Source organism: Galeopterus variegatus, unplaced genomic scaffold (assembly GCF_000696425.1).
Source record: "Galeopterus variegatus unplaced genomic scaffold, G_variegatus-3.0.2 Scaffold992, whole genome shotgun sequence".
NCBI lineage: Eukaryota > Metazoa > Chordata > Mammalia > Dermoptera > Cynocephalidae > Galeopterus > Galeopterus variegatus.
Window position 1 is genome coordinate 347,496 of NW_007727103.1, and position 26,624 is coordinate 374,119.

The following is a 26,624-nucleotide window of genomic DNA, read 5'->3' on the forward strand; positions in this document are numbered from 1 at the left end:
AATGGAATACTACTCTGCTATAAAAAAGAATGAAATAGTGCCATTTGCAACAATATGGATGGACCTAGAGAGAATTATAATAAGTGAAATGAGTCAGGCACAGAAAGAGAAATATCACATGTTCTCACTTATTTGTGGAAGCTAAAAATAAATAAATAAATACACAAATAACCTGGGGGGAGGGAAGAAGACACAACAATTACAATTCCTTGATGCTGACATGACAAACGAACAGAAAGGACAGTGTTGGGAGGGAGGGGGGAGAAGAAGAAGGGAGGGAGGTTTCAGTAGTTAGCCACAATAATCAACCACATTGAATATTGACAAAATAAAATTAAATTAAAAATAAATAAATAAAATGTTAACACCTTATGATGCGGCAATCCTACTTCTAGATATTTACCCAAAATAAATGAAAATATATATTATGTTTTAAATCTTACAAAAGAATATTTATATAAGCTTTATTCTCAATCACCAAAACCTGAAACAATACAAATGTCCATAACCAGGAGAATGGATAAACAAACTGTGGTGCAACCACACAATGAAATGGTATTCTGCAATGTAAAGAGATGAAATATCGATGCATGTGGCAACATGGATAAACATTAAAAAACATACTGAGCACAAACATCTATATACAAAAGAGTATACAAACATGCACGCGCACACACTCATATGACTCCATTTATATTAAATTTTAGAACTGGCAAAACCAACCAACGGCAAAAGAAATCCAGTGGTTGCCTCTGGGTGGAGGGTGGGAGAGTTAGGGATTCACTGGCAAGGGGCAGAAAAAAATCTTTTTTGGAGTAATGGAAATACTTTATATCTTGATAGGGGTATGAATATATTGTATTCACTTTTCAAATTGGATACTGTATACTTAAGGTTCACGAATTTCACTATAAGAAAATTATATCAATTAAAAATGTATTATAAAATACTCTTTCCACAAACTTTGACAAAACACCACAAATTTTCATAAGTTTACTAGTATCCTGGTTCCACAGACAGAAATTAATTGAAATGCACATATTTTCCTATATTTCCTTTCTCACTTTGCAAGTAACTCTTATTCCTTTAACATTCTTGTCATGATTCATCAGATAAAGAATAACCTGAGTGTATTACAAAAGCTAAAGCATACAACACACACACACTCTCACACACCAACTGTATTAAATAATCACTAAGGTTTCTTTGATCTGCTTATTAGACTAGACAAAAGCAGAATGCCAGCTGTTTGTTAAACAATTTTAACTGTCCTCTCTGTACCCAGGAAACAAAAAATATTACCTAATATCATATTTTTACTTAAACTATCTTGGAAGGAGCTTATAATCGCAGTAGAAGAGTTACGATTAAATCTTTTTTAAAAGCAATTATCAAGACATCTGTAACTGCCTGTACATTTTAAACAACCCTAGAGTTTTCACCAGTTATCTTGAAAGACACGTTTTCCATGGCAATATCAGTAACTCCTATAAAACATACTTGATGTGGGAGAAGGGTGAAATTACTATCTTAAAGCATTTATCGGGTTTTCATTCATGCTACATTTATTTCCTACCAGTACAGATGACCTAGAATTAACAGCTATGTTTTCTCATTAGGTCTCAAAATATGTGCCCCCTACCATAATGAAAATGTCTTTAATGTGTTAGTTTATACAAATTATAAATGCTAATTGAAAATGAGTATCAAAAAGGATATAAAAGCATAAAAAAGAAATTTAAAAGGAATTAAAAAAATCACTGAATTCCACCTTTCTGAGATAACACTACCAACACCACTTTGAGAATAATTTAACTTAACTCTCTATGCACACACACAAGCACATATTTTACACAGGTGAAAAACCATACATGTTTTTTAATGGGATTAACTTTTTAAAAGAAAACAATTGTTCTGTTAACAACCAGGTATATACCCATTAACATCTTGATCTGGATTCACTGCATCAATTGCAAATATAAATACATACAGATATACATACATACATATTGCCAAGGGAGGGAGAGTCATTATTCAGGTAGCAATAATAGAATCATACTGTAGATGCTCCTCTGCATCTTGCTTTTCTCACTTTACAGTGGAAATCTTCCCAACTCAACTGATATAAAGCTCATTCATCTTATTTAAATGGCTGACAATATGAAAGATGTATTCTAGCATTCCCTTGTAGATAGGTATTCTTTTTTCCCCCCACCAGATTTATATCACTCAGAAACTACTGCATTAAATATTTATGTAACATCTAACATCCTTACATATTGACGCTTTTAAAAGGTAGAGTCCTGGGAAGAACCAGCAGGGGTAGGACAGGTATACTTTTCCATATCAATAGCCCTTGCCAGATTACATTTCCGAAAGCCTATAATAATTCAAATTTTCACCAGAAGATGTGTATGCTTCTTCTTCGCAAATCCTTAAAGCATTGGGTGTTATCATTCTTATAAATGTCTCTCAACCTACAGGCTAAAAAATAAAACACCTCTAAAAGAAAAAGCAAATACCTGAAGGTTCACAATACCTGAGTGAACAGAAGCAAACTCTGGTGTGAAGCACATGATCACTTGAAAGGGAGCCATGGAGCTATAAAATAAGTTCCTACCTCCAAAGCATTTAGTATTGAGCTAAATGTACTTTTAGAGCGGACACAGCTGAATGTACTAAACCTAATTAACATTTCTTACATTAAGACACTCCTAGCTGAGGTCAAACACTCTCTGCCTTCTTGTTTTAGCTCTCACACTATAAACAAGTGTCCTATTCACAGTCTATTTAGTGCCACATTTTTCATATTTTTGTGTTTTCCTTTGGTGATTTTGCTGTTTAAAATAATCCCCAAGGGTAGTGCTGAAGTGCTGTCTAGTGCTCCTAAGCACAAGAAGGCCATGATGTGCCTTATGGAAAAAATATATGTGTTGTATAAACTTCATTCAGATATTAGTTGGAGTGTTTTGGCTGTGAGTTCAATGTTAATCAACCAAAAAATATATTAAATAAGGTGTCTTTAAACAGAAACACACATAAAACAATTCATCAGTTGATGAAAATGTTGTGACTAAAGGCTCACAGGAACCTAACTCTGTATTTCCCTAGGAGCAACGGTTCAGTATCTACTAATTCACTGTTCATGGCACTTTGATGGAAGGGAACTACTGTGAATAACCAGAATCAATTGTGTGTGAAACCAAAACTATACTTGCTATAGTTTTAGGGCAGCAAAGTAGCTAGTACATACATCCCAACCCTTATAATAACCATATGATCACAGGAAAAATTCAGAACTCAAAATAAATACAGAGAAATACAGATAATTCCCAACAATCCATGAAATAAGGTTTCTCTTTAACCAAAATTAAATAGAAGAACTAATTTATATATCATGAGTTCCCTCTTAAGTGATCTGAAATAAGTAGGTCACATAGTAGCTTATTATTAGAATAAACTAAAAAAGAGAATAATTTTTTGTATCTGCCATATTAATATCACTGGTAATAATTATTTTCTCAATAATATCTACCAACAATTATACTGCCGCTTTACATAAAGCATATTATATTTTAGAAAGTGTTTTTGCATACATTTTTATTTTATCCTCATAATTGCAGTTTGCAATTTTGGTTATTGTTATTTTTCATTTCTATTTTGGTTCTTTTTTATAATTTCCAGTTTTCTGCCAAAATTTTCAATACTGATTTTCACCTCCTTTTTTCCTTTAAACACAGTCAGGGCACATATTTTAAAACCTGTATCCCATTATCTGTAAGCCCTATTTTTGATGGATACCAAATATGAAAAACTAAAAATAACTAGAAGCCTAAGATGTTAGTTTCCTACAAAGAAGTATATCTTCTGCTACAGGCTCACTGCTAGGGATATCACCAACTCTTGATTATTTTAATCCAATATCAAGGACTGAGATACTATGCAACTAGGATACCCTCTCTGTGAGGGCCAGATTATTTATGGTTCTTCTTCACCCCTCAGACATAGCTCCAGGATCTTAATCCAGAGCATGGGGAGTCTACTCGACCACACTCAAGGCTCTAGCTTCTAATCTTTGTCTCCCTGGCCCCAAGAGTTTGCCAAAAGTGCTGTTCAGCTTCTCAACCTCTTAGCACTTCTTTAGGAATCAAGATATTCAGCTGGAAAAGGGACCCCCAAAGTGGTTCTCCTCTCCAGGTTCCCATTTTCCACTAAATCTTGGCCCCATATCTCTTTACTACCTTGTTATCAATCCACTACCTTCAAAAATACTTTTCGTTTTTTTTTTTTTCCTACTTCATTTCTATTTCATCTTTTCTATCTGTCCTTAGAGGGAAGGTTGGTCAAAATTGATTTGTGTTATTATATTTTTCATTTATATAAGTTTCATTTGGTTCTTTTTCAAATCTGCTAGATTACTTTTTACAGTTTCCTATTCCTTGCAGATACCTTTTATTTCTTTAAATACAATAAGTAGTTTAATTCCAATATCTTTTAGTACTTTTAATTCCCATATCTAAGATTTTCGCAAGTTTCTGCTGTCTATTGTTTCTGCTAGTTCTTTCTGTATCTTGTTTCCCAGTACGCTTATGTCTGAGTGTGTACTACTCACTTTCCTTGAACAATGATTTGTGGAGACCACCTGAGGTTTAGAGATGAAGGTAACTATCTCTAGAGAGAATCTGCATTTGCTTCTGCTGAGAACCTTAAGAGCACTACTCATCCACAATCACTTTAAAATCATACCATGAAGTTCATAAATAGCCAGGTATTGAGAATTTGAGTACCAAATGTGAAAAAAGACCAATACATAACTATGACCTCTCAGAAATGGGTTTTCCCTCTTCATTTTGTCCTCCTCTATTCAGTGCCAATGCAATTCTCCCCACAGATTCCCAGACGTAGGTATTTCTTCTATTTCATCCTTATCCTAAGAATGAATCACTTTAGGGTCCCAGCTTTCATAAACTTTATGCACATGTATTTTTTTTAATCCAGCCCTTTTAGCAGCTTTCAGATCAAGAGTTAGAAATAAGTATTATAGCTCAAAACCCCTAGGAGTGCAAGATTCTTTGCCATATACTAAAACTATACCCATTCCATCCAACATGGCAGTTTCTCATAAAACTAAATAAAATTGAAATTTCTTTCAATTACTTTTTTTCTGGCAAGACTGCTGTACTTTGAGACTGGCCACATGGAACCTAAGTCATATTTGGTAGTAATTACAGTGGAAAAAAATGAACCCATCTTATTCATTTCCATGATATATTAGTCCTTATTACTTATAAAAACTTTTAGATAACTTCTATTCTATGACTTATTTTGAATACTAATTGATTCTGGGTATTTCTTGGCTCACTAAGAGGAAAGACAAAATTTAATTCATACTGTATTCCCAGTACAGCACCCCATGGGTGCTTACTAAATAATTTTCAAATGAATAAATAAGCAAATAAGTTTAAAAAATAATAAATTCTACTGCCTTCAAAATATAGCCCAGTAATAAAGGGAATCTCACAGTAAGAAAATTATCATAGTTTCAGTTATAACATAAAAATAAGTTAAGAAGATTAATTAATGAGAAATAATTAATAAGAATTAATAAGAAATAAAAACTGAACAAGACAAACACACCAAAACCCGAGCACACAAATTAAGTAAAATGAAAAAGTGAATCAAGATTAACATGATTAAAAACAAAACGTAAGCAATTAGCATATGCAAAGAGGCTTGAATGCAAACAGGAAAAAGCAAATTAAAACCCTAGTGAGTTAAAATGAAACTTCCACCGGATGGCAAATCTAAAACTCAGCCATAGAAGTGATGAAGAGAATGTGATGCAACAGCAACTTCCACACACTGCCAGTGAGAGTATAAATTATGCAGCTACTCTGTAAAACAGCTTTGTATTACCTGATAAAGTTGAATATACACATACCTGACCTATGAGTCAGCAATTCAACTCAAGGTATATACACTAAAGAAACTCTTATGTACCAGGAGACAGTGTATAAGAATGTTCACAGTAGCCGGTTTCTTTTTCTTTTTTCTTTTTTTTTTTTTGTAGCCTGTTTCATAATATCAAAAAATTGTAAAAAACGCAAATGCCTATCAAAAGCAAAATGAATACACACATTTTGGCATATTCATATACAAAAATACTATACAGCAGTGAAAATGAACAAACTATAGTTACACACAACAACATTAACAAACATCATCATAACATTAAGTAAAAAAAGCAAATCACAGAAGATTGATTTACAAGTAAACCAATTTATAGCTTATTTATATAAAGCCAAAGCCAGAAAAACTAAATCATAGGGCATTTATACATAAATATATAATACTGTTAAGAAAATGCTTACTAAAACATGAAATAATAGTTACTTGTGAGGTGTTAGAGGACAGATATAAGGGGATTCACAGGAGGCTTCAAAAAGGTTGTGGTCATTTTCCATTTCTAAAGATGGTTGATAAAGAAACAGGTTATTTGTTTTATTCTTTATGTTGTATATAAAATTATAAGTATATATTCTTCAGACATGTATTTTGGAATAAAACATGTAAATACCAGGTGATGCAAGTAAGTATGCAAACAGCAAAAATACATACACAAAAGGAAAAAATAAGTATGGAGACTAGGTTTCCCTGAATTACACTAGAATAAGAAGATAAAGTAAGCAAGCTTGTTTACTCATCTGCTTTACCTATCAGAGCATTAATTTCCTCAGGGATACAGACACAATAAGTGCACCTTGTACATAGTAATGCTGAAAGTGTATAACTGAAAGAAGGATTATTTTTAAATTCAGACAACATCAGACATCACTTGTCAGGGAAAAGGAATTTAGCTCATGGTCCTGACACATCTAAGTATGCTATTTTAGGAAAATAACAAATAAACTATATTAAGTTCATTTTCCCCATAAGGCAGTCACTGAGTCATTGAATCAAAGTTCAATTTACTAATACTTCCTTAAACATTTATGGAATGACTTGAGTCTAAGTGGAACGACTTGAGTGTAAATCAAACAGAGGTCACAGTCTCTACTCAGATCAGAACAGCAACAGTGTCCTTACAAGTTCTTCTTAGCTAACATTTTCCTCGTAAGGTATCAAGAAACTTAGTTTCACATTATTAGTAATTCAGAAAAAAATATAAATTAGATTTTAAATGTTCTGGGAAAAAGGAGTAAAGGTCTATGATTTATTTCATCAAATCCCAGAATGCATTTATCTATGAAATAAAAATTCTTCCAAAATTTAAACAAACAAAAAAAGAAGAAATAAAAAATTACTTCGCAGTCTCAAAGACTGCAGGGATTCCAGGTAACTGATATCAATTGAATAAGTGCCCATTTAAAGGCATACATGTAATCTTACCTGGGGAGGATAGTTGCTCTCTGAAGACCATCTTGAGGATTGGTCATTTGGTTTATCCACTAAAATATTCCTGAAATAAAGAAAAGGAAATTGTAGTAATTAATTAAAAGAACGAATGAACATGAATAGGCAAAATGAGGAATAACCTGTCAGATGCTGAAATTATCATAAACTTACATGTTTGGAACTTGAAAAGAATAGAAAATGAAATGGAATAAGCAGCACAGAAACTCTCTAGCATATTTAAGATTTTAAAATATGATAAAGGTGGTGTTTCAAACAATGGAGAAAAGCATAAGGCAACTTTTGTTTAAAAAGAAAGAGTTCAACTTCACACTAAGTGACAAAACGAACTTCAGATATATCTAAGAATTTAATGTAAAAACAAAGCAATAAAGTACCTAAAAATAAATAAAATGCCACACATACATATTATATATATTCTGTATTATACTATTATTTGCATACAATAATATTGTTACATTATATATAACATATCTATTATACATGCATTGTATATAACCTATCTATTATATATATAAAATAATATATGTATTATATGAAAAAATATATATATAAAATTATATATGTATATAAAATCAATATTTGGATCAAGAAAGACTTTTAAGCATACCATCAAAAGCAGAACTATGGGGGCCGGCCCGGTGGCGCACTGGATAAGTGCGCCGCTTGGGAAGCGCGGCGGCGCTCCCGCCCGAGGGTTCGGATCCCACATACAGACCGGTTCCCGCTCACTGGCTGAGCGAGGCGCGGGAGCAACACCAAGGGTTGCAATCCCGTTGCCGGTCCCCGGTCCGGTACGGGGGCAACACTGAGGGTTGCGATCCGTTGCCGGACACAGAAAAAGACAAAAGACAAAAGACAAAAAAAAGCAGAACTATGAGTTAAGAAAGGAACTGATATACTTGTTACTTTAGAAGATGGTGCTTTCACTGGAAACTGTAAGGCTAAAGACAAACAGAACTATACATAAACACAATACTTTACTTGGTAAAGTTGTTTTGCATGGTGATATGGGTTAATTCTGTCACACATGTATACTGGGGTTGAACAAACAACTAAGTGGATGGTAAATGTGGGAGTCTGGATACTCACTTTTGAAGTGGGAAGTTACAGATAAGCAAGGGAAGGAAGGTCAGAATGAACCCTATGGTACTGGATTGGATTAGAATCAGAGACATCAACGTGAACTGGTGCTTAACTTGGCACGCACAGATACACACACAAATAGTATTTCCTAGTTCTGTCCACTGAGAGGGACAGGAAGCAGTGCCTCACCAGTAGCCATGAGCACAAACAGCAAGTGCCCAGATCTTGGTTTCTACATACATCCTCCAATAAAAGAAGACAAGAATTCTAGGAGAAATGGCTGATTCTATGACTAGGCAAAAGAACACAAGAGAAAAACTTAGAACATCTTGTACCAGAAAGACATTCTCAGGAAAAAAAAAAAAAGGATGGGTCATGTCAAAGTGACACAAAGAAGCCAACCTGAAAGAATTAAAGAATGGCTGGCCAAAGCTGAAAAAATTTAAGCAATAAAATAAAGAATGTAGCACTGGATTATAACCTAAACTATAAAATAAATATCAGTGTGTCTATTCTGATATAAATAGCCCCAGTCCAACCATGAGAAAAACATCAGACAAACCCAAATTGAGGAGCATTCAACAAAATACATAACCAGTACTCCTCCAAACTCTCAGTATAATAAAAAACTAGAAAAGACTGAGAAACTGTCACAGACCAGAGGAAAGTAAGAAAACCTGACAACTAAACATAATGTGCTATTTTGGATGGGATCCTGGATCAGAGAAGACAATTGTGGGAAAACTAGTGAAATCTAAACAAAATGTGAAGTTTAGTTAATAGTTAATATACTAATGTTGGTATCTTAGTTGTGACAAATGTACCATCGTCATGTAAGATATCAGCAATAGGAGAAACTGGGTAAGGGGCATACAGGAACTCTCTACTATCTTTGCAAATTTTCTGTAAATCTAAAGTTATTCTGAAATAAAAAGTATATTCTTAAAAAGTTAGATCTATGCCTGGCACAGAGAGGGTATTTTATAAATGAGTAAATAAATTATACATATAAATACCCCATATGAAAATGGGCAAAAACCAAACATTCAAAATCAATAATGAAAAATTAGAGATTTAAACAAAGATATATGAGTATTGTCCCTGTAAAATAGGACCCACACCCTCAAAAAAACACAGTTTGAAATTATAACGTCAGTTGTTGGCCAGAGCTGATAAAATGGTACTCTCATGTTTCACTAGTAGAAATGCAAATAGATGTAAAGAAAGTTAATATAAATATATTAAAAACATTTCAAATATGCATATCCTTTAAATAAAAATAATGATGATGACAACAATCACGACAATCACAATGTGTCCGAATCCCAGGCACTGTTTTAAGTGCTTTCCAATTATAAACTATTGTCTTCAAAGTACAGATTAAAAACAGACAGATAAATTAATTGCCTAAAAATACACACCTAAATAAGGATTTGAACCCAGGGCAGTCTGACTACAAAGCCTTAATCATCATACTAAACAGCCTCAGAATCATTTCACTTCTTGGAACTTAACCTAAAAAATAATCTAGGGAATGTAAATCATCTACATTCATCATAGCACTATTTATAAGAGCAAACTGCAAACAGCCTAATTGTCTAACAACAGGGGACTAAATTATGACATACCTATGTTACAGAACACCATGTAATGATAATGTATTGTATAGCCTGACTTTAACGTCATTGGAAAATGTTCATTAAAGACATTGAAATTTTCATTAAAGGCACTTCAAAAAGTTCATGGAAAGATTCAAATTATCTTTGAATTCTATTTTTCCACTAACTGCTGGAAATACCCTTGTAGTAAGTGAAGGGGAAAAGTGGTTTATAATATACTCGTGTATGTGAGAAATCAAGTGTTATAAGTAATAATATTTATATTCAGGGAGAAAAAACAAAGAACATATACAAAGTTAACGTAGTTCTCAAGAGTGAGATTACAAGTGATTTTTTTGTTCCTTCTTTGGGCTTTTTTTGTATTTTTTCAAATTTTCTAAATTAACACAAATTCCTTTTGTAATCAGAAAAAGAGAATGATTTTTCCCCCAAGAATGAATTACAAAACACAGAATGAAGATACGAACTGTGTAGTATAATTTATAGATTGTAGTATAGTTAAAAACTAAAGCTAAGCAACCAAGATTTTTTTAAGAATCACACTGACCAGTGTCATAAAGCATGAAAGAAAACCTAATACGTTATATCTATGATAAATCTGGACCACAAAAATCACAAAGTATAATAAACTTAAAGAGGAGATCAGAAAGCATTAAGTAAGGCTAATTCCTTCATCTTTCAGAGTTCCTAGGAAGAAATAATGTTTCTGAAGTTGATACAAAGAAAAAACAGATTTGAGAAAACTATTTAAGTTTAAAATTAAACAGAAATAGAAATAAAAACAATCAACATATCTTCTAAATTATTTGGGACAGAAAAATCAACAACAACAACAAAAACAGAGCAAAAAGAAATAAAAGATTAAATAAAAGCAGAAAACATTAAAAACAGAACATTTTAAATAAAATTACAATATTAACACCAAGCATCAATACAGCCATACAAATGAATGGCCTAAAATAACACAGTAAAATACCCTTTAGATTGGGTGACTAAATTACATTACTATCTACCTAAAGGCACACATATAATAACCAAGTGATCCATGGCAGATAAAAGATATATAAAGTAGATGCAAACTTTGTAAAGCTAGAGGGAAAGCAATGCAAAAAGTATTAACTGGATGAGAACAATAACTATATAATAGAGTTCAAGCCATAATGATGACATAACTTGTGAACTATAATTAATCAAACAAAACAAAACAAAAACCACAGTAAGTATGAGAAGAAACTGATTTTTAAAAATTGTAGTAAGAGATCTACACCTCTCAGCACCTGTAAAATTAATAAACATCTATACAACATCAAGGTAATGATTAAGGAATAATGGTATTACGAAGAAAAATAAAGTAAAAGGAGAAAACAGACCTGAATAACATGAGGGAGCTAGCCATGTCATAATATGAAAAATGAGCAGACGGTCCACTAAATGCAAAGTCAGGGGGGAGGGAGGGAGAACAGTCACAATATGTTTGGATCTTCTGAATTTTGAAATGCCTATTAGACAGCCCACTGCAGATATGGCAGTTGCATCTGAGGCTGAAATTCAAAGGAAATACCAGGGCTGAATAAAATACATATCTTTACAGACATGAGCATATCAATGCTATTTAAAGCTGTGATACTGAGTGAAATGGAAGAGAATGAAATGGAGCTGCGGAAGACAGGCATAAGGACTAAGCTCTGGGGGTCCGTCATCTAGGGGGCACAGATGAGAAGGATCAAGCAAAGGAGACTGAAGAGAGCCAAAGATAAAGAAAATGAAAACTTTGAAAGTGTGGATGTCAAGTGAAGAAAGTATTATTTTAGGAAGAAAGAAGTGAAAAACTATGCAAAATGCTGCTGAGAAAACAGGACTAAGTGGTATTCATCTTCACATGAATATGCCTAAATATTGCTACATACAAGGTGCTTAATAAATATCTGATAATGATATGAACACATAAACATATAGCACTAAAAAGAAAACAATTAACGTGGATCAACTAAAGCATACAGTATATTAATCCCACTGGTTATCTACAACTTAAAGCTCATACTGGGCCGGCCTGGTGGCGCACTGGAGAGTGCGCCGCTTGGGAGTGTGGCGGCGCTCCCGCCGAGGGTTCAGATCCCATGTGGAGACTGGTTCCCGCTCACTGGCTGAGCGCGGTGCAGGCGCGACACCGAGGGTTGCGATCCCATTACCGGTCAGTAAAAAAGACAAAAAGGAAAAAAAAAAAAAAAGCTCATACTAAGTTGAAATGAAAATAAAAAGAAACAAAATTCAGACCAGAATCAGAGTGAAGTTAGCCTAACGGGGTTTGGAAAGATGAAGATTGAAAATATTCCTGCTGATCTCCAGTCCCAAACAGTAAGCCAACTACTTAAGTACCTCTCCTAACCCCAGCAGGTGACAGAGGTCACAATCAGAACTTTTAAGAATCCTGACAAAAGCTGGCCCTAGAAGAACCTTGAGATCCATGGGGTAACTCTCTCCCCAAGAGAAAGGCATCAACGGCATGAGCATTACTGTGACAATCTGCTAGTTTCGCTACCCCACAAAAAGCTTCAACAGAGAGAGCTAACCTGTCCTGATGGTGAGAAGAACTTGCCCTCTCAGCTGAGGATATCTATTGCTGAGAGTTGTCTCCTGGTGACCCACAGAGAACTAAAAACATAGGATATGGCATATCAAGAGCCACAAGACAAAGAATGCTGAACTGCCAACTACATAGGGAATGGGAAACTTTATCAAGAATACACAATACAAAAAGTTTGTATGGAATAATAAATATACGAAGAGAGCCAAGAAAAGTTATAAAATAGGAAATCATCTTACAAACTTTTAAAACACTTTTAAAAAATAGAATAAAGCTTAAAAAATAAAAAAAATATTTTTAAAAAGTCACTTTAAATCCTCTATAATTAAAAACAGAAGGGACTGGTATAGGAACAAGCTCAGAGAAGTAAAAATGCAGAAATTGAGCCCAGTGTAGATGGAAATTTAATATTTGATCATGATAATATTTTAATTCCCTGGGAAATGACAGTTCATTTATTATATGATACTTACACAACTGAATATACATCACAAGAAAATAAACTAACCTCTAATATCAAGTAAAAAATCCAAATTAAAGATTTAAATATATGTGTGTGTATATATATATATATATAAAAATCCTAGGGAAAAAATATATCGACCAATATCCTGAAGTTTTGGGGAGATCTTTTTGCCAAGAAATACAGAAATTGTAAAAGAAAAAACAGCTACTTGATTATATAAAAACTTTCAAATTTTATCTTGTAAAAAATACAACTAAAAATGCAGGAGACCATTAGTTCGACAAAAAATGTTTATGGCTAATAAAAATTCATATCCAAAATATGCAAAATATTGTTACATTTAATGAGAATAAGATGAACAGAATGGAAAATGAGAAGAATGCAAGTCACTGGAGAGTCATCCAAATGGCCATTAAACAAAGACAAAGAAAAAATTTTTTTCTCAAAATCTCCTGTGTATTGTTTGTCTTAGGGAAAAACAAATAGTAAGATATCCTTTTTCACTCATCAAACTGATTAAATTAACCCCTAATTATCAGTAAATCAGGGAGAAAAGGTGAACATGTGCATTACCCAAGTCTTTACAGAAAGTAAACTTGTAACATCTATTAAAATTTTAAATGTACATTCTTTCACCTAGCACTCTGACAGTTTTGAGCCCTGGCCACGTCCAGGCAGGACCTGTTGAGAGCACGGAGCAGGAGCTGGCAAAAGCCACTGCTGTGTCCTTTGGATGAAGTTGCTTGGAGGCAGCAGGGGAGAAGAGGGCCATGGTGGCCCCCAGGCCAGCAAGACCATCAATAGGGTTCCTATGGACCCACATAGGAGTGAAGAACCACAACAACTAAAAAAAAGGAGCCACTCAGAGGCTGGTGAGTTATGGCGAGGGACCAGCATATGGCCCGTCCCATGGGAAATGTTTGCAGAATGGGCAGTGGGGGAGACAGGCCCACCAGGGGAACACTGGGGCACAGCAAGGACACCTAATCTGCACCCCACTCAACAAAGAACCACTCAAAGGAGACTGCTCAGGAATATAGAATTGCATGGGGTGCAGTTTGATGAAAAGACTCAGGCCCAGACCAGAGTTTCTACACAACCCAGGTGCACCAGATCTCTCAAGAGCAGGAAGTACCTATAAAGTCAACCATTAAAACCTAAGCTGCACAAAAAGCCTTCCCTAGGGAATCAGCAGTAAACCAGCAATTTAGCTCAACCGCAGAGCTCAAGTACTAGTCCCCACAGGAAGTTCCCCCACTTTAGAAGTAAGCAAAGGATAACAAATTAGTTCCAATGCAGAGTTTAAATGGCGAGAACACAGAAATAAAAGAAAAAACAAAGTACCCACAACCAAAGACAAAGTTTTATATTAACTAGTAGAGGTCTCATTTCACCAAAGAACACCTCGAACACCTAGAAGGATTGGAAGTCCCCTGAGCTAACAAGCCAGAAAAGGGGGAGGGCCAGGGGCCTCAGCAATGCCCCCTGACACCCACAACCAATCCTGAGGGAGGGGGACGAGGGCCTCGGCCATGCCCCCACAACACACGCAGTCAGTCCAGCAGTGTCCACTGACCTGCCGCAGGAAGTGCCCCTGGTTCTCCCTACCCGGGGCAGTGAGGGGCCTTGGGCCTTGGCCACACACCCCTGGCACCCACAGCCAGCCCAGCAGCAACCACCAAGACACTGCAGAAAGCACCTTGGGCTCTCCCAAGCTGGGGCAGTGGGGGGCCGAGGGTCTCGGCCATGCCCCCCCCGACACCCAAAGCCAGCCCAGCTGCAACGAACCAAGCTGCTGCAGGAAGTGCCGGGGAGTCTCCTAAGCTGGGGCAGTGGGGAGCCGAAGGCCTCAGCCACGCCTCCCCGACACTCACAGCCAGCCCAGCAGTGATGACCAAGTTGCCATAGGAAGTGCCCCAGACTCTCCCAACCCCGGGTAGCGTGGAGCCTCGGGTCTCAGCCACGCCCCCAACATGTACAACCAGCCCAGTCACCATCAAATTGCAGCAAGAAGGGCCCGGGGTTCCTGAGCTGGGACAGTGGGGAGTGAGGGCTTTTACCACACCCCCCTGACATCTGTACCCAGCCCAGCAATGACCAAGCCACCGCCGGAAGCCCCCCAGTCTCCCCTGTGGGAATGAAGGCGGTGCCACAGGCCTCAATCCTGCCCCTCTTTCCTCCTCCTACCATCCCATTTACTTCCCATTTCCCCTCTCCCTCTTCTCCCAACTGCTCCACAACATCCTAAAATGTAAAAAATAATATTAACAAAATTAAATTTTCTTTAAAAAATTTTTTAAATAATAAAAACCCCCCAAATTTAAATAAATAAAAATAAAAAAATGAAATGAAATAAAAATTTTAAGAGATAATAAGCCTTTTAAAATTTCTTTTCTATTTCTCTGTCTTTGGAAAGGTGATAGAGTAAGGCTTAGTAAGGCTCAACAGCTGCTGGGCCCACACGCCCTGAGTCAGCCATGGCAGAAAAGGCAGGCGCTATGGGAACCCGAGCCCAGGTCAGTCCCTGCTGCCCAGAGAGGCCCAAGAGCCACCAGGCCCACAAGCCCCAAGCCAGCCATGCCAGAACAAGCAGGCTCCACAGGACCATCAGCCTAGACTACTCCCCACTGCCCAGAATTGGTGGTCCCTTCAGGATCCAGGCCAGACATCAGGGTGGAACAAGTGGACTGTGATACCCCCTGCCACAATGACTAAACACCAAAGGAAAGATACCAGAAATATGAAAAATCAAGAAAGAACATCACCAAACGAAAATAATAACTCTCAAGCTCTAGATCCTACAGAAGACGAAGTCCTTGAAATGACTGACAAGAAATTTTGGACAACAATTCTAAGGAAACTAAATGAGCTACAAGAGAACTCAGTTAGACAACACAACAAAATCAAAAAAATATATACAGGACCTGAAAGAAGAAATGTACAAAGAAATCAATGCCCAGAAAAAGAATGTAGCAGAGCTTGTGGAGCTGAAGGATTCATTCAATAAAATAGAAAACACAACAGAGAATCTAACCAGCAGCCTAGAACAAGAGAAAGAGAGAATTTCTGACCTTGAAGACAAGCTGTTTGAACTAACACAGGAGGACCAGAAAAAAGAATTTTAAAAATTGAAGAAAATCTAAGAGAGATAACCAACAACCTTAAGTGCTCAAATATGCAAATCGTGGGTATTCCAGCAGGGGAGGAAAAAGGAAATGGCATTGAAAACAAAGACAATAAAATAATAGCAGAAAACTTCCCAGGTATAGGGAAAGTCACAGATCTTCAGATTCAGGAGGCCCAAAGATCCCCAAACATATTCAACCCAAAAAGGTCCTCTCCAAGACACATTATAGTCAAACTGGCAAAACTCAAAGACAAAGAGAGAATCCTAAAAGCTGCAAGAAAGAAGCAGCAAGTCACATATAAGGGAGCCCCAATCAGACTAACATCAGACTTTTCATCACAAACCCTAAAAGCCAGAAAAGAATGGGAAGATATATCCAAAATACTAAAGGACAAAAATTACCAGCCAAGAATACTTTACCCAGCAAGGCTATCCTTCGAAATGAAGGAGAAATAGTATATTTCTCAGACAAACAAAAACTGTGGGAGTTCACTACCACATGACCAGCCTTACAAGAAATTCTCAAGGGAGTGCTGGGTTTGATACCTGAAAAACAACTATCACAGCTATGAATACTCAAGAAAGAACAAAACCCACCAGTAAAACAAAAATGCTAACAATAAAGAGAAAAAATGGTTTATCTGCTACCCCAGGAAACCAACCAACACAGAAGACAAACAGAAAATTAGAAAGAAATGAACAAAAGATACTTAAGACATCTAAACAAAAGTCAATAAAATGCTAGGAGTAAATCAACATGTTTCAATAATAATTCTAAATGTAAAAGGATTAAATTTCCCACACACAGACTATCTGACTGGATTAAAAAGATGGACCCAACAATATGCTGCCTTCAAGAGACTCACCTCACCTGTAAAGATGCACATAGACTAAGAGTGAAAGGATAGAAAAAGATATACCATGCAAATAGAAATGAAAAACGAGCTCGAGAAGCTATTCTTCTACCAGGTAAAATAGACTTTAAAGCAAAAACCATAAAAAGAGATAAGGCAACTATATAACGATAAATGGATCCATCCATCAAGAAGACATAGCAATCATAAATATATATGCACCCAACATCAGAAAACTTACAAAGCAATCACTATTAGATCTAAAGAATGAGATGGACACTAACACTATAATAGTAGGGGACCGGAACACCCCACTCTCAGCGTTGGACAGATCATCTAGGCAAAAAATCAATACAGAAAAATAAGGTCTAAACAACACTTTAGACCAATTGGACTTAGCAGATATCTACAGAACATTCCATCCAACAACCTCAGAATATTCATTCTTCTCATCAGCTCATGGAACATTCTCCAGGATAGACCACATGTTAGGTCACAAAGTAAGTCTCAACAAATTCAAAAAAATTGGAATTATTCCATCTATTTTTTCAGATCACAATGGATTAAAATTAGAAATCAATAACAAATGAAACCCTGGAAACTATACAAACACATGGAAATTAAACAACATTCTACTTAATGACATATGGGTCCAAGAAGAAATAAACAGGAAATCAAAAAATTTCTTGAAACTAACAAAAATACTGATACATCATACCAAAATGTGTAGGATACTGCAAAAGCAGTACTAAGGGGGAAATTTATCACATTAAATGGTTACTTCAGAAGAATGGAAAGATGGCAAAGAAACAACCTAACACTTGACCTTAAAGATCTAGAAAAACAAGAACAATCCAAATCCAAAGTTGATAGACGGAAAGAAATAATTAAGATCAGAGAAGAACTAAATGAAATAGAAACCCAAAAAATGATACAAAAGATCAATCAAACAAAAAGTTGGTTTTTTGAAAAGATAAATAAAACTGACAAACCTTTAGCAAGGCTAACTAATAGAGAAGACCCAAATAACAAAAATTAGAAATGAAAAAGGTGATATTACAACTGACACCTCAGAAATACAAGGAATCATTAGAGACTCCTATAAACTACTATAAGCCAACAAATTTGAAAATCCGGAGGAAATGTATAAATTTCTGGACACATACAAACTACCAAAACTGAGCCAAGAAGACACAAAAAATCTGAACAGACCAATAACAATAAAAGAGATTAGAGCTGTTATTAGAAGGCTCCCAACCAAGAAAAGCCCAGAACCAGACAGGTTCATTGCAGAGTTCTACCAAACCTTCAAAGAGGAATTGATACCAATTCTCTACAAACTATTCCAGAAGATTGAAACAGAGACTATTCTCCCAAACTCATTCTATGAGGCAAACAGCACCCTGATACCAAAACCAGACAAATACATCAAAAATAGAAAACTACAGACCAATATCCTTGATGAACATAGACACAAAAATCCTCAATAAAATCCTAGCTAACAGAATACAGCAACATGTACAGAAAATTATACACCATGATCAAGTGGGACTCGTCCCAGGAATGCAACATTGGTTCAACACACGCAAATTAATAAATGTGATACACCACATCAAGGAAATCAGAAACAAAAACCATATGATCATCTCTACAGACGCTGAGAGAGCATTTGACAAAATTCAACATTTGTTCATGATAAAGACTCTACAAGTTAGATATAGATGGAAACTATCTCAACACAATTAAAGCCATATACGATAAGCCCACTGCCAGTATCATCCTGAACGGGGAAAAGCTAAAAGTTTTTCCTTTAAGAACAGGAACTAGACAAGGATGCCCACTCTCACCAGTCCTATTCAACATTGTGTTGGAAGTGCTAGCCAGAGCAATCAGAGAAGAGATGGAAATAAAGGGCATCCATATTGGAAAAGATGAAGTCAAACAGTTCCTGTTTGTGGATGATATGATACTATATATTGAACAGCTTAAAGCCTCTACAAAAAACTCCAGCAAAGTTGCAGAATACAAAATCAACACACAAAAATCAGTAACATTTCTATACTCCAACAGTGAACATGCAGAAAAAGAAATCAAGAAAGCAAGCCCATTTACAACAGCCACCAAAAAAATAAAATACTTAGGAATAAAGTTAACCAAGGATGTGAAATATCTCCATGAAGAGAACTACTACAAACCACTGTTGAGAGAAATTTAAGAAGACACAAGAAGATGAAAAGATATCCCATGCTCTTGGATTGGATGAATTAACATTGTGAAAATGTCCACATTACCCAAAGTGATGTACAGATTCAATGCAATCCCCATCAAAATTCCAATGACATTTTACTCAGAAATGGAAAAAACTATGCAGACATTTGTATGGACTATCATAAGACCACTCACAGCCATAGCGATCCTGACCAAAAACATAAATCTGGAGGCATAACACTACCTGACTTTAAACTATATCACAAAGCTATAATAATCAAAACAGCATAATACTGGCATAAAAACAGACACATGGATCAATGGAATAGAATAGAGAATCCAGAAATCAACCCATACACCTACAGCCACCTGATCTTTGACAAAAGCATGAAGTCTACACACTGGGGAAGAGATTGCCTCTTCAGCAAATGGTGCTGGGAAAACTGGATATTCATGTGTAGGAGAATGAAACTAGACTCGTATGTACCTCTCACCATACACCAAAATCAACTCAAAATGGATTAACGAATTAAATATACATCCTGAAACAATAAAACTCCTTAAAGAAAACATTGGGGAAACACTCCAGGAAGTAGGAATGGGTACAGACTTCATAAATATAACCCCAAAAGCACAGGGAACTAAAGGAAAAACAAACAAATGGGATTATATCAAACTAAAAAGCTTCTGCACAGCAAAAGAAACAATCAACAGAGCAAAAAAACAACCAACAGAATGGTAGCAAATATTTGCAAAATATACATCTGATGGAGGATTAATATCCAGAATATCCAAGGAACTCAAACAACTTTACAGCAAAAAACCAAATAACCCAAATAAAAAAATGGACAAAGGAGCTGAATAGGAATTTCTCAAAGGAAGATATATGAATGGCCAACAGACACATGAAAAAATGCTCAACATCACTCAGCATTCTAGAAATGCAAATCAAAACCACTGTGAGATACCATCTCATTCCAGTTAGGATAGCTAATATGCAAAAGACTGAGAATGATAAATGCTGGCAAGGTTGCAGAGAAAAACGAACTCTCACACCATTGGTGGAACTGCAAAATGGTACAGCCTTTATGGAAAATGGTATGGAGTTTCCTCAAACAATTACAGGTAGATCTACCATATAACTCAGCTATTCCACTGCTGGGAATATACGCAGAGGAATGGAAATCATCATGCTGAAGGGATACCTGTATTCCAGTGCTTATTACAGCACTATTTACAAGAGCCAAGAGCTGGAACCAGCCCAAATGACCACCATCAGATGAGTGCATAAGAAAACTGTGGTATAAAAAAAAAAAAAATCACTTCTTGGCCTTCTGGCTTGATCAAGTATAGATCTAATCAAAAAAATGAGAGAAGAATGGAGATAATGAGTGAATGTTAAAATATACTAACTGACTATCTCACAAATATTAACTGGAAAGAAAAGATCATCACTGAGACTAGGTGTTGGGAGAAAGGAAAGAAGGGGAGAAAAAGTTCTTAGTTAACTTCTTCAAGGAGATTTAAGTGTTACATTAAAGAAATTGGATTAAAGGGAACCAAAAGAAAAAAGAAAAACACCACAAAATTGAAAAGCATGTTGAAAGGCAAGAAAAAAACACAGTCTGAAGAGACAAAGCAAGCATCAGAACCAGACTTAGATATGATACAGATTTTGTAATGATCAGATAGGGAATTTAAAATAACTATGATTAATATCTTAAGGGCATTAGTGGAAAAACTAAGACAGCATGCAAGATAGATGGGTAAAGTACCAAGGAAAGAATCAGTGAGCTTGAAGATTTATCAACAGAAAGTTCCCAAATTAAACCAAGGAAAAAAATGAAAAAAGGAAATAGAATATCCAAGAACGTAGGAAAATAAAAAAGCTATATAATGTATGCATAATTGCAATATGAAAAGGAAAACAAAGAAAGGAGCAGAAGAAATATTTGAAGTAATAATGGCTGGGAATTTTCCAAAATTAATGACAGACACCAAATCACAGATCCAGGAAGCTCAGAAAAACCAAGGAGGATAAATACCAAAAAAATCTATACCTAGGCATATCATATTAAAACTGCAGAAAATTAAAGAAAAAATCAAGTCTTGAAAAAAAGTCAGTGGGAAAAAACTCCTTACCTACAGAGGAATAAAGACAAGAATTACACTCGTATAACTTCGTATAATGTATGCTATACGAAGTTATTACGACATAATAATAATAATAAATAATAAATAAATAAATAAATAAAATAAGTGATTAGACCATGAGGGTCCACCCTCATGGGTAAGATTGGTGCTGTTATTAAAGGGTGAGTTTGGCCCCCTCTTGCTCTCTCTTGCCCTTCTACCTTCCAGCATGGGATGACACAGAAGAGGGCTCTAACCAGACCTCAATCTTGGACTCCCAGCCTCCCGAACTGTGAGGAAATAAATTTCTGTTCTTTATAAATTAAAAAAAAAAAGGTGACAGAATAAGAATATCTTTATCTATGGCAACAATAAGAGATATAAAAGAAAGAATAAGTCAATCAGTAATACAATAAAAATGTAGCAGACACAGAAATAGTAGAATAGAGTTATCCTGAAAAACCATGCATTCCAGGGAATAATAGTGAATAGAAATTGATGGCTTTTTAGTTGATGGCAAGGAGTCTCTGCTTCTGGCAACCAAAACAATGCAACCACAACACTCTTCTAGATAGGTACCCCATGACTTTCATTTATACTATCACCTAGAAAAAATGAATAAAGGGAAAAAGTTATGCAAGACACAATTCACTACTAAAACTATATGAGTCAAATAATAATGAACATTTATCTACTAAGATTATATCAAACATCTGCCACTTTAAAACATATTTAAAATGCAAATAATAACTGAGAACTGGGCAAGAAGAACTGAAAAGGGAAACAAGCTGAAGACTAAAAGGGCTTCCTATTTTCATCAGGTTAATTCAATCTAAAAATGCACTTTTAAAAAAATTTCCTTTTAATTTAATTTTTTTTTAATTGTAACGTAGCTTATTGTGAAGCAGGGAACCCTGAGCATTTTCTGATTGCTAAACCTGACCCTTCAGCTGGAGAAACTGTTTTAGAAATTTTATGCTTGGCTGTCCTAATCGTGAACTTTAGCTTCTGTAACCTAGCTTGCCTCCTACACCCCTGTGCTAAGGAAAGGTAACAGCAGTTTTGCAATGCCCTAAGGGCCAAATGCAAATTTGGCTCCAAAACTGACCAATGAGCTATGTCTCATAGCCAACCAATCCGAATTAACAGACTTGCATCCCTCATTTGCATAAGAGGACCTAAATGAGAACTTGGGCGGGAAGTTTTGGCTATATAAGGCTGCCCCTTTCCCTCATTCGGGGAGACATGAGCCTGATGTTTGTGCTCTCCTTGCTTGCAAGCAATAAAGCGCTGTACCACCAAAAAGAAGTGTAACACCAAAAAGACCTGTTAACTAATAAAGAGCTGTAATACCAGCAGTCTTGGATTCCTCTGTGAGAGCAACCTCCCAACAACTGTGCATATCTGTGGGGTACAGGGTTCAATGTCAACATCTGTATGCAATATGTGATACTCAAATCAGGATGATTAGTATATTCAACATTTATACAACATAGCTGTTTATCATATCCCTTTACTAATTCCTTCCTTACTCCCCTCCCCCTCCCCCTTTCTCACCTCTGGTATTCTCAGTTCTGTTTCTCTCCTTTTGAAAGTTCAATGTATTATTGTGACTGCTGTATTTTTCTTTCCTTTTTAAAAATTTATTTGTTTGCTTTTTAGCTCCCACTTATGAGTGAGGACATAATGTATTTCTCTTTCTGTGCCTAGCTTATTTCACTAACGTGATTTTCTCTAAATTTATCCATGTTGCTGCAAATGGCAGCACTCCACCATTCTTTTTTATGGCACAATAGTATTCCATTGTGTATATACACCACATTTTTCTTATCCAGTCATCCAACAATGGTCATTTAGGTTGGTTCCAACTCTTAGCTATAGTAAATAGAGTTGCAATAAACATAAGTGTGCAGGTATCCCATCAACATGATGATTATTTCCATTTCTTTGGGTATATTTCCAGCAGTGGAATTCCTGGCTTGCATGGCAGTTCTATCTGTAGTTGTTTGAGGAAACTCTATACCATTTTCCATAATGGCCACACCAATTTACAGTCCTATCGACAGTGTAGGAGAGTTCTGCTTTCTCCGCATCCTCGCCAGCAATTTTCTCTGTCTTTTTTATAATAGCCAGTCTTACTAGGGTGAGATGATATCTCAATGTGGTTGGGATAAAATGTACATTTTAATTCCTACCAATGCTGGATGAAAACCGAAGGTAATAAAATGAATAACAATATTTTAAGTCTCAGACAAAGACTACAAAGGAAAGGCTGTGAGTAATTAGATTCTTCTATTAGAACTAAAAAAATTTATAGTGAAGCACATATGGGTAACTGAAAAATGGAATACAGTGTTAACTTTTTCCAAGTTATATGTCTCTATTTTTGCATATTTTTACATGTACTGTATCTATATATAATACCAATTAAATACCAGAAACAAGCTACTAAAATTCATGATGAGAAGATAATTTACTGGACATTTTGAGTTCCATTCAAGTCAGCAAATTAAAAATCTTTCTTGATTAAACATGCTCAAACCCTAAGCCTGCTTAAGAAGAACTTTCAAAATATTGCTATTAAAAATACTTGAAATAAATATAAACAACAGTATTTGGGCAAAAAAATGCATGACTTAAAATAGAGGATTTCACATTTTTTCTGCTAACAGCAGCTCAGGACACTAGTCAGTAAGTCCAGCCAATTTTAAATTGAGAGTTTTAGGTACTCAAAAGCCACCTCTAATTTCGGAATGAAGAAAAGTCAGTCAAGCATAGTATTTAAAAGAGTACAGAAAGATTCAATTCTGGAGTGTTTTTCCTTTGGTAGTTTAAAAATACACTCCTAAAACCAGGGCCCTTTAGTTGAATGATGTGATAAAATGGATCTATAGGAAATTGACTTCAACTAGGAATCACAGACCTTGGAGCCTGACCACAAATCAGTCAAGTCACCTATCACATAATCTGTCAGGGCTTTAATTCCTTCATCTAAAGTATAAAGGGGAAGGTTAAATTCCTTAGTCTCAAATTTCTTTCAGCTCTAATCAGGGGAGTTGAATTGCACAACTCCAGGAAACACCATTCATGAGCCCATGTTAACATTCTACAATTCTATAAAAAACCTTCACATCCTCCACTTAAGGTATCATGTATAATCTTCCTCCTAAACAGCAGTCAATAAAAATACACAATCAATCAATTATAATCAAGCTTACACTTTGTGTGAACACTCTGCTGGGGTAACACCATAGCAATACAAATATCTGTGGCCAAGGGGACTACAATCTATTTTTTAATACATAATAAATGCATGTAGCATAAAATTTAAGATACCAAAAAATATACAATAAAAAACTGATTCAAAATGCAAAATAAGGAGCAACTCTTAAATCAATTTTGAATATCTACAGCTGTTCACAGTTAAAAATTATGTTATAAAAATTACAGCTTTCCCCCAAATCACTAAAAATTGTATACAACATAAAGATTTAGACTCACTTCCAAATACTTCCCAATTTTAAGACAGGCACATAGTAGGGAAGAGACTCTACCATAAGATGAAGTTACTTATTCAACAAACATTTATTGAATCCTACTGTACGTCAGACAGTGTTAGGCTACGGGAATACAGTAGTATATAAGATAGAAAGGATCTCTAGTTGCGATACTACCATTCAAATGAGAAGAAGCAGAAAACAAACAAGGAGTGTTGTAAACAAGATGTCAGACCGTGGCAAGCGCTCTAAGTGCTATAGCTACAGGGTGCTGAGACGGGGGTAGGGGGGTGGGGGGGAGGTTGTTTTACTTGGAATTGTCAAAAAAACAAAGGACATCTCTCTGAAAAAGTGCTAATTGCACTAATTAGAAGGAGCCACTCACGTAAAAATGAAAAAACAGTCTATTCTTCACAAAAGAATCAACAAGTGCAAATGACCAAGGAAAACTGAGAACTGGGTAAAGTCAGATAATGTCCTTCACAAGCTCCAAGACGTAGGTAAAAGCAAAGAAGGCAGGCAATCTCTAAGGGAGCCAGAGATCATTCACAAAGTGGTGATTCTAGACTCTAAGAGGATCTCAGAACTATCCTACCAACATTCTCTTACTTTCAGAAAGACAGTCACACCCTGAAGAGAAACTGCAGGAAACAGAAAAAAAAACTAAGCAAAGCAAAAAAAAAATGACACCCCACAAGAGAGAAAAGACTCATATTCTAGGGGGGCACAGATCCAAGTGACAGACCTCATAAGGTACCACAACAGCAAAATACATTTTAAAAGGGCCTCTTCAGAGAGCAAAATATATGGAAAACACAGACATAAAGGCAAAAAGCTTTACTACATGCCAAAAGTCCAACTTTTTAAAAAAATAGTTCATAAATGAGACAGGCCTTGAGCAACAAAGCTCAAATACTACACTGGCCCATCCCTTTCTCCTAAGTTCTTCCTTCTAAACTACTGGTACATCAACTTGCTTAAAAACTAGAAAATAAAAAGACAGTCCACACTAAGATGCTACAGGATAAATAACATTTTAACAGATAATAAAAACATTTGAGAAAAATGTGGCCACGAAGATGAAAATTGTTAATTATTATTTCAAAATAAACTAAAAGAGGGCTGACCCCATGGCTCACTCCGGAGAGTGCGGCGCTGGGAGTGCAGCGGCGCTCCCGCTGTGGGTTCGGATCCGCTGAGCGCAGTGCGGACGACACTAAGCCAAGGGTTGTGATCCCCTTACCAGTCACAAAAAAGAAAAAAAAATGAACTAAAAGAAATGAAGAAAATAACTGACACTTTATTAAGCACCAATAAGTCAAAGTAGAAACAGCTCCAAAATAGATAAACAAATGAGGAAGAAAAGTTTTCTTCAAAAACAAAGACTAAATTAAGAAAGGGCTCCCCCACTAGAAAAGAACCCCCTCCCCCAAAAAATCTCAATAAAGAAAAAATAGAAAGTGAAGGAAAATAACCAAACAGATACAAAAGAAAGCAACAAAAAGTAGTTGATCCAAAAAGTATATAAATGGAACCAGATATTTCAAAATGTGCTTCAAGCAAATCTTCCTAAAATAAAGCTTGAATTTACATACTGAAAGGATACATGGTATACTAGGAAAAATCAACCCAAAATA

General features: G+C 35.7%; 1 protein-coding gene across 1 annotated transcript in view; it reads right to left on the minus strand.

Moving 5' to 3' along the window:
* Positions 1-26,624, minus strand: part of MKLN1 (muskelin 1, intracellular mediator containing kelch motifs) — a 173,691-nt gene that overhangs the window by 119,574 nt on the left and 27,493 nt on the right. Inside the window, exon 2 of the mRNA XM_008574054.1 lies at positions 7,390-7,459. Coding sequence (XP_008572276.1) covers positions 7,390-7,459 — 70 coding nt within the window. The remainder of the gene's footprint in view (positions 1-7,389; positions 7,460-26,624) is intronic.